This window comes from Barbus barbus, assembly GCF_936440315.1.
Source record: "Barbus barbus genome assembly, chromosome: 49".
NCBI classification, from domain to species: Eukaryota; Metazoa; Chordata; class Actinopteri; order Cypriniformes; family Cyprinidae; genus Barbus; species Barbus barbus.
Genome location: NC_136727.1, coordinates 13633543 through 13643562, shown reverse-complemented (window position 1 = coordinate 13643562; position 10020 = coordinate 13633543). Strand labels below are relative to the sequence as shown.

The window sequence follows — 10020 nt, the reverse complement described above, 5'->3', positions numbered from 1 at the left end:
ACAATACTAAAAACATGTGAATGGTACCATAAAAGCTGACATCATATTTCTTTTTTGATATAAAGAAGTGCACTCATGCATCTGTAAAATAATACCAAACAAATATCATAGAACTTTACAACAAAAATGCATTTTGGGTAGCACTTTCCTTAATATAGAATATACGTGGTGACTTTCTAGTTTCAAGTAGTGTTTAAATTTAAACAGCTGGTGAACAGTAACTGGATCAAATTGAATGTAACCGAGCAAAATTGTATAAGGACTGTTTTCAAACAGGTTTCCCAAAAAATTACATAGTTCAGTAAAAAACAACAACAAACAAACAAAAAAAACAGTAGTTTCTGTGCTTCAACATTAACTGTGACCAGATTTCAAATAATGCTAAACAACATTAAATTAAATGATCTCTACTTTAATAACAAATACGTAAATTAGATAGAAAATGGGTTAAATACCTTTTCCAGGCAAAATTCTAGCTATTCTGAATTTTCAGTCATTACCAAAGACAAATATCAAGAAGTTATTTAAAATACAGGGCACACTTAAAGACATGGATGACAATAATAAACCAAACCGTACATGTTTCTAAATACACAGTATCAAAAACAATAGAGATGCTTCGGCTGAGTTCCTGCGCACTTGATTGGTTTTCAACAGGCTGATGGTCTTTCTTGTGTCAACCATATATCTACAAACAGGTTATTAGGCAAAAAAATAAAAATACTACTGATTTTCTACAATTATACAGTATTTCAGGTTTCGGTTTGAGTACCAATATTATGTGATTTAGAAACCATAATTAAAAACACTAAACTAAATACTAAAGTACCTGTAATGCATATAAGCTCTGCTCTAAAAACCTAAACTTAGTATCATGTGCATTAAGGTGTGGCCATATTTACCATTATTATTATTATTATGGATTCAAAATGTTGATCTGAGTGAGCTGTGATTCATACGTCGCTACACTATTGACAGTCGACCTTTTTTTGCCCACAAAATGTTGCTAATCTGACCGCACCTTAACAGATAAAGAGCTGCTGTCTACGCAGTGTGTTAAATCAGTAAAGCATGAGATTCCATTTATGAGTTAGAAGGCAGCTGCCGAGAATTTGAAAATTATTCCAGCAGATGAACTCAGTTAAGGCACAACCTTGCATTTAAATAGGAATGGGGGTTCATTTCATTTCAGAACTTCCCTTAAGTTGCTGATTTTTAAAAATGGTACACACATCTCTTCCCGTTTACAGGAAATACCTTTGAGCAATGTTAGCAAAAATGATTAAAGTGAAAAGAATATGGAAGCTTGCTGTTTCTGCCACAGGTTTAAAACAAAACAACAACAAAAGGTAATTGCGATTTTATCTCACAATTTGTGTTAGCTCAGAATTCAAACTTTTTTCCTGACAATTGTCCCTTCGCAAAGATCCGCCACAAATCAAGTTCTCACACAGTGAAAAATGCATCATGGAGCAAAGAGGAAACGGACAAAGCGCGACTTTAGGTATGAAACAAAGTCTCAGCTTTCAAACTTTGTCATTTTGTAAGAAATTCAAACAATAAATACTGTTTTGTGGCTCTTTACGGTGTTGTGAAAGATTGCCGTAGCGACTCAAGAGTTCAAGCGGCATACGAACCAATCATCTCTTCCTCTTTACTAATTATAGCGCAAAATAAATATGAATGAACATCAGAAGGTTTCTTGTTTCAACCACAGAAATGTGTCAATACAAAGCATTTTTCAAGTTTAAGTCCATCAACATTAATCTACTCTACATATCGTTTTTTTCTTCCTGCCACGGAATAAAAAAGATCATTATTATCTCATTCTTACTTTTTTCCATCGCAATAGCAAATCTCTCACAATTGTAACTTTTCTTCTCAGAACTGGGAGTTTACATTTCTTAATTTCGAAGTTGTACCTTGCAATTCTTACTTTTTTCGCAGAATTGAGAAAAAAAGTCAGAATTGTGAGATAAAATATCCCAATTACCTTTTTTTTCCTTTAAATCCTGTGGTGGATAGAAGCTTCCGTAGAATAGCTATTTAAGCATGACATCTTGCATTTCACCTTTTACTTATTTTTTTATTTTTTTTATGCATATCATGTGTTGACATTGTTACTCTAATCACGTCCTGCGTGTCTTGTGGGTACCGAGCAAAAACTAAACTTGACTAAAAGTTTGTATTTATTAGGGGTTTTACCCAGTGAATAAATAACAATGGCAATTTAAGTGGATGGATAACACTGATTTTGCATAGTTCATCAGGACATCTGATTTGTTCAAAGGCTGAAGAATTATATAGTTTCAGCACAGCTTTTTTTTTTTTTTTTTTTTTTACTATTTACTACAATTGAATACATGCAACTTTCCTAACAATGACCTCACAAATGTTTGCATTTATCATGACCCTACAAACATACCTGCAATTGATTAACAATGACTATTTGCCAAATTGTGAAAAATGTTCTCAGCGAAGTACGTTTGCTTGACAGCTGTGCATATACTAAAAAGAATTTAAAGAAGCTGACAAAAAAGGAGGAGGAGAATTAAGAGAAAAGAGGTGGGCAGGTGAGTGACAGACATGAATAGCAACCTGAGAAGCTTATATAACTATATAAAAGGGATTGTAAAAGTCTCAGAGGACCAAATTAAACACCAGCATCCAATCTGCTCGTGAACACAGGGACTGTGTGAAGATGTGGAGATTAACGTGTGTCACTTTGACCCTTCTCATGTGCACCAAAGGTAAGGTCTCATGGTACATCTATAAAAGTTAGGATGACTGTAAACAAACACATTATATAGAAAAACAATCTATTTTGCTTTCTATGTGACACAGTACATAAGAACAGTCAGTTCATCAGGACAATCGATCTAAATGAAATGAGTGAAACAGAAGACGAGGCAAATCTTTCCGTAGCTAAAATGATCGGCAAGCAGTTCTGTTGAGTATTAATGTGTTAGTATTCAAGGGAGCTAGTTATGTTCAAATGTCTAGCTAGCTAGAAGTCGAAAGTTTAACTTGTTTAGCAAGATTCACTTCAAATCACCATGAAAGTAGTTCAGGTGAAAGAGAAAACTGGCAATAGATGAAGATGCCCTGCATTTGAATATGCCTACTCACCTTCTATATAGTAGACAAAAAACTGTACATGAAAATAGTAGTACGACTGAATTCGTTGCATTTATAAAACTGTAGGCAAAAAGTACCCAGATTACTCATTACTACTTGCAATATTTTGAAGTGCACATTCAAATGGATCACTTATTATCCCTTGAGGCCACGGAAGTGGAGTCGCAAATGGCAGTGAAGCGACGCAAACATTGTAAGTCACATGACAATGACAAAAGGGCAGATGTAGTACTACACATTCATACTATAGAGAACAGACTTTTTTGAAGGTTGCAAAATTTGTTCCTCATAAAATATAGTATACTCGGTATGCAATTACGGACGCATCTAGTTTACGATAATGCTGTTACAGCACCTCTTGTGGTAACGCTGAGAATGCGACATGTACTTGTGTTACAATTTTTACAACTTTGTGTGAAATTGAGCTTGTTAGCTAGAAGCGTTCTTGCGCAGAGTATATTACTGGCCTTCATACAGAATAAGACAATAATAAGGGGTTTAAAACATATTTATTTATCAGTAACAAGTATTCCTCTTTGCACTGGGCATCAGCAGCACCAGAATTTCCACACTTAAATATCAATATACTGAGTTTATTAGTCCTTAAAAACATAATTGGAATTTCGGTATTTTCGATTTTGTCTAAGAAATTGAAATGCTAACATCTCATCTTGGATAAAAGCATAAACCTGAGAATTGTCTTGAAAAAATATTTTTTTTTCAAAAATATAGCAAATTGAGAACCAGTTGTCCACCTGGCCTAGATAAATCTCTCTTTATAAGACGAATCGCATGCAAAAGATAGGGATAGTAGTTAGCAAGCTAGCCAGCTACAGTGCACAGTCAGGAAATACTGTGTGAAAGCAAACTAAATCTGTTTAAGGCATTATATTAAGCTGAGATTTGCTCGCTATTTAAATACTTTTGTACGATTTTGTAAAATATACAGGGGGAAATCCATCCCTCATCCACAGTGATTTATCGAAACAGTGATTTGAAACTACACAAGTGCAATCATCTGCTGAAATAAATAAAACTGGATGTTAAATGCTGACATAAATCCCTTTAAACCTCGTCCTTTCCAACCACCAGTTCGAATGATACCGTTTGTTGTTTCGGACCAAATGTAAGAAATAAGAGGACCGAACATTCACATTAACTACAAAACACCTTTGCAAACACTTCATGCAAAGAGTGCTGGTGTGACGTCAGCGTGAATACTAAAAGAGAAAGGTTAGACGTGAGTGTTGTGCCGTTTGCTCAGGATTTGTCCAGGCTGGTGTTATTTTGGATGTGCGTGAGCTCCTGGTTGCTTTCAAGGGCCATGCTCATGCGACACATGGACTCGATCTCCTCCAGCAAGCCTTTCTCCTGAGTCTCGTTCCCTCTTTCTTTCATATTTGTCTCCTGGGGCTGTTTTTCCATTTCCCACGGAACGAGGACCGAAGGTTGTCCGCTTGCTGCCTTCTGCTGGGCATGTTCCTGGGAAGGCCTCTGAATTTTTCTTGAAAACACCTTCTGTCTGGAGAGGCTGCGGCCTGCTGGTTGTCGGTTGTCTGGGCTCAGCTGGGAACTGCTGGGTTTGTCTGTGTCGCAAGGTAGCGAGAGTTGAACTTTAGGTGTCTCAGGGAGAGAGTTCCTCGGGTTCTCTTCATTGGTAAGGTCATTGGGAAGGGGAGGACGGACAGGAAGGGAACGGGAGCTGGCTTGGCGTCGAGGCGAAGGTGGGAGATGCTTACCATGGACGGCGCTGTCATCTTGACCCATATTCCATCCGCCTTGTTCTCCGTTTTCTACTTCACAACTGACCTGAGCAGGACTACTTCCCAGTGGGGACTTGCAGTTTTTCTGGAAACAGTACAAATGACATGCTCACAAGGCCATGCCGTTTTTCATGCACACATTTATCTACAAAGCATGGACGTCAACATAAATTCAGCACCCTATATACTTCCAATAGTACCTTCTGAATCTATCTAATAGTAACATTTTGGAATTATTTCATGTTGAATTTAAAAAAGCCAAGTTATATTAAAACTTTAAAAGATTATTTTTGTTTTATAAAATTAGAATTCAATTAACTAAATAACTAATAAATTAAAAAATACAAATAAAATAGAAAAGGTAATCCATCTAAAAGTCTAATAATAAGATCTTATAAATATAAGACTTAAAATATAATAAAATAAAACAAAAACATTTTATATAAGATTTAGAAAAACAGAAAATAATAAATAATAAAGATTAAGAAATAAAATATACTAAAAATAATAAAACAAAAATGACAAATACATATTTTTAAAATTAATAATAAAATTAAATTGTATTTCATATTAAATAAAAATAATAAATAAATAAATCCCTCACCATAGGATTGTAGTCTAGGTCTTCCATTGATCTGAAAAAGTCCAGGCTCTTGGCGGCAGACAGTCGCCCTTGTTCGATGTGGGATGTACTGAGCGAGTCCAAAATCTCCTCCAGCAGGTTCATCTGCCCCGTTTGACTAACTTCAGACTGAAACTCTAAGTCAGAGTCATCACTGTCCTCATTGTATGACGCCACTTCCCCGCTGTCCTCAGAGGATATTCTACACACACACACACACAGAACAAGTTGTTAACTCAAAAGCCATGTGGGAGAGAAAAAAAAAGCACCAGAGGGCAGTGTTGCATTGATGAATGGATATTGTTTACCCATAAAAGGTTTGGAAAACATACTGTAAATCGAATTCAAACCCTTACCTGCTGGCTGTGTCGTCATTGTTGTCATTGTTATAACCATCAGGATAACACAGGCTCATGTGTGGAGAAGACTTTGGATTTTGATGCTAAAACAGAAGACCGGCACGTTAAAATCCCACCTAATCTACTAAAGCAACACATTTCCTGAAAGAAACCTTGCATCTCATGTCCCCATTACAGAGCGACAACATTAATTCTTATCCTCAACGTAGGTGCTCATTCTGCTAATCCCTCTGCTTTTATAACACACCTGTGCAACACGTTTAATTGCCAAATTAAAGAATTGAAGCATTATAGGGCACAGCTTCACGCTGCGGCCCCAGGCTTTAGGGCTCGCCATTAACTAGCCATCCACGACGCGAACACGCACACGCAAACACGCCGCCACTCACTAAAGTAGCCCATAAACTGCCGTTTGCCACATTATCAAAGCGTGCTACTAAACCAAAGCTCTTTTAAAGAGTCCAAGGTGCGAGAAAAACGTCACGCAACGCTGCCAACCGGACGGGGTGGATCTGGTCAAGTCTCGCCGTAATGGCTTGGCCAAGGAGCTTCTTGCCATTTTGGGTATCGCTGCCTGACGAATGGGTTAACGGCCACCCTGTCCATAAAAATAGCTAAGAGATGCGTGTACCGAACACTTTGCCATTGGAATAAACAGGAACACATGTCGGGCGCTGATTGCCCCACTCGCTAGTAGCCAGCAGCTATAATGAAAGCGATTACGGGGGTTCAGGCCTTGAATCCTCCAAAAGGCTTTAATGGATTCCTGTGTCAGGGCCATAAATCTGGCCTGCAAGCCACTTTGGCTTAAGTGAAGGGGCTGGATGCACCTGCGGAACTGTGTCACATTCATTTGGTCGGTGGTGTGTGTGTGTGTGTGTGTTTGCCCTGCAACACTGTCTGCAGTTATGTAGCCCCTTGAGTTGCGGAGCAGGCTGTGTTGTTCAGAGAGCGGCCCCTCTCTGGCGCTTTCTACGAGCAGAGGTGTTTATTAAAACAAGGTGAGCGCAAGCCCTCTGCAGGCTGGCAACACCAGGCCTGAATCTGCACTAAAAACCAGAAGAAACGGCTAGTTAGCTAAATGCTAATTATTCAAAAATGATGATTCATCTGATTAATTTTTATTCAGCTAAACTGAGAGCTTTGAGATCATTTGCATAATAATCTTAACCTTAAAAAAACCTGAATATAAGTAGAACGCTTATGTAACACCTTCAGCTAGTGTGCTAGAGTGATTAAGCCACTGATTAGTGGTTGCTAATGCGTTTTTAGTATGTAGCTAGGCAGTGGCTAGGGTGTTTTGGGTAGCTTCTTACTGAACCTAATCAAAGGAAGTTCATACTTAGTGTTGTGAGAGTGAAAGAGTAGTAATAGTAATGCTAGCTGTAGCAAATGGCTAATTACGCTTCAAGACAACATAGCAGAGGATGCTGGGAAATAACAATGAGACAAAGTCAGGCCTAAACTTCACCGTCACTTCATTCTTTCCAAAGTAAGTCGTAAAACAAAGTCAAAGGCAGGAAAAGAATCAGGATATGAAAAAAAAAAAAAAAAAAAAAAGCTGTTCGAGCCACTGTTCTGAGACGGGCCAAAACCGCCGATTTGGAAAACAAGCAGACATTTGCCTATTTGCTTCTTTTACGTGTACCCTAAATCAGCACGGACATATTGAGCCGCCACAGGTCAGCGTCTGCTCCTTAAACTGACTGTTCAAATCCACACGGAAAATGGGCTGTCTTCAGTCAAAGCGGCGAGCAGACATCACGCTCTTCAACGGAGACTTTAAAACCATTAAAACTTCATCTCTCTTGTCAAGGCAGGCCGTTTTAAGAGAAAATCCCATTTTGCTTCTAGCGTGGCCAAGTTGTAAGAAGCGGCAACAGGGCTTTACCTTGCAGCCAATAGTCTCGTCGATTTAATAGCCAAGCTTACATTATATATTTCATATGCTATTTCAGACCAGGCACTGATCTCATGTGCTTGGCAGGGTATGGAAAGGGAAGATATGCCTGGAAAATGCAAACAAAACCCCTGCGCCTCCAAGCCAAAACTTAAGCCAGCATCTGCTGAGCTATTCAAGCAGTTCCCCTTTAAACAAAGCCCAGGACCCCTTCTCAGGCAACTTCCCTCCAACTGGCTCTGGCTAAAAGCACGTTTCCGAATATCAGAGAGCAGGAGAGCGCAAGAAAGAGTCTGGATGTGTGCGTCGTTCGCGAGCATCCAGTAGGTGGCACTTTGGTTACAGCCAAGAGGGTTTCCTCCCCTCCTATGAGCTGTGCATCTGCGTCTCATCGTTGTCTCATGCAGATGTGCGGCTTCTCTCTGTTTGCAGCGAAATGTCCACCAGCCAAAAGCGCTTTCTCTCCATTTGTACGTCAATGTTTTTTGACACCCAACGAATCCATCTCAACGCTGGCAGTCCTCCAGACCTACGCGGTTTCACAGAGCTCTCACTGGGAGCTCTATCTCACACGTTCTCACATTCACGCATCCGTACAAACAGCCATGAACCTGCGTGAGATGAGTTTCTAAAGAATAAGCCATATCTAAATGTAATTTCATTACCAAAAGACATGGATGTAGATATAAACGCATTTAAGAGAATTTCAAGTAAACCCTTTTTCCTTCTGTGGCTCATTTTTGATTGAAAAATGATCCTTAATGAGGAAAATTGTAGTCATTATTTTGATGAAATGTTTTCTTTCTTTGAAATATTGTACAATATGTGCAAGAATGCATATTATAAGAATATTATTGGTTAAATTGACAGTACTTGTGGCGTAATGTTGATTATAACATCTATTATTTCATAATTTACATTTTTTCACTCCTCTTTAAAAACAAAATAAACATGGGTTAAATTGAGACACAGCGGAAGTGAATGGAATCTGTAAACATTAAAATACTCATTGTTTCAATAGTACAGCCATTAAATGTGAGTGTTAACATGATGTTAGTGTGACTAAAGTCACAACCAACCTTTTCTGTGTAAAGTTAAATCCAATTTTACTTTGCGACAACTACATTTTGTTTAGCTGTTAATGACATTGTAACAACTAAAACCCTAAAACTATCTCTTTTTTTTCCTGACTTTACAGCTCAAATGATACACAAGTTGACAAGAATTTATAAGATTAATATCTTCACATTTCTGCTGTTAAATCCCCCCAAGTTTTGCAACGTAACCTTGATTTTTATTTATTTATTTACTTTTTAAGAAAACGAGGCATGAGTCGAAATTTTACATTTTGACCACAAATGCAGTCAAATGATCTTAACTTGTTTTGAACCTGGAATATTTAAGAAAGTAAATCAGATGAGGTTTTACTCCAAGACTTGAAGAGTTCCGCAGCTGTAACGTAACCATGTTTACAGTGGTCACTGCTTAGGGCGGTATGTAAATGAAGGTGGAAGCTCATAAGCCGGAGCAGAAAGTGTGTATGAATTATACACAACTTGAATAGAGCTTTTTGGACTCTTTAATATGCAGCGCTGCTGAACTGGCCACGGCTATAGGGGATCCATCTGCCGACTTCATCCAGAGCGTGTGTGTGTATGTGGAGTCATTCCCCAGAGGCTGTGTGCCACTCAGAGGAGGCAGCCACAACACACACACACACACCCATAGCTTCAGTCGCGGGGAATAAGCAGGAGATAGAGATCAGCTCCACTCTGCCCCAGGCCCTGCTACTGACACCCAGTCTGGCTTTCACAGGCCCTCAGGCTCGACCTGAACACCAGCTCCTTATACTGTACGCTGCATGGATTCGGCACAGTGAGCCAGACTCAGAAAACACAGCTCAACTTTTCTGTGAGTGCAGCAAGTGTTGTTATAGCGCTTGTGAAAGTGCACTGAACTTATAAAATAAAAAGAATCACAAAAACATGTATAGTACAATATTAATAAGAATAACATTTTAAAGTGTCCTTGTTACACGTTACATGTACTTACTATTATAATAACAACAAATTATGCATAATAACATGCACGTGACCCAAAGCCAAACTCTAATCATATAGTAAGTACATGTAGTTAATTATTATTACTCAGTACTTAAATATATAATTACACTATGACAAGTATGCATACACACACACTAATATATATATATTTTTTATAATTACATTTATAATTACT

The 10020-nt window shown here is 38.2% G+C and overlaps 1 protein-coding gene across 3 annotated transcripts in view; it reads right to left on the bottom strand.

The window, feature by feature from the left end:
- Nucleotides 1-2099: 2099 nt before the first annotated feature.
- The window catches only part of LOC306867728 (DENN domain-containing protein 1B-like), a 114315-nt gene continuing 106394 nt past the window's right edge, over nucleotides 2100-10020 (bottom strand). For 2 of the 3 annotated variants that reach the window (XM_079413566.1, XM_079413568.1), the window contains 3 exons: nucleotides 5880-5965; nucleotides 5506-5725; nucleotides 2342-4986 (listed from right to left, as the gene is read on the bottom strand). In XM_079413566.1, coding sequence (XP_079269692.1) covers nucleotides 4399-4986; nucleotides 5506-5725; nucleotides 5880-5965 — 894 coding nt within the window. In that variant the 3' untranslated portion in view covers nucleotides 2342-4398. Of the gene's footprint in view, nucleotides 4987-5505; nucleotides 5726-5879; nucleotides 5966-10020 lie in introns of all 3 variants that reach the window. The other variant, XM_079413567.1, reaches the window with a different exon arrangement.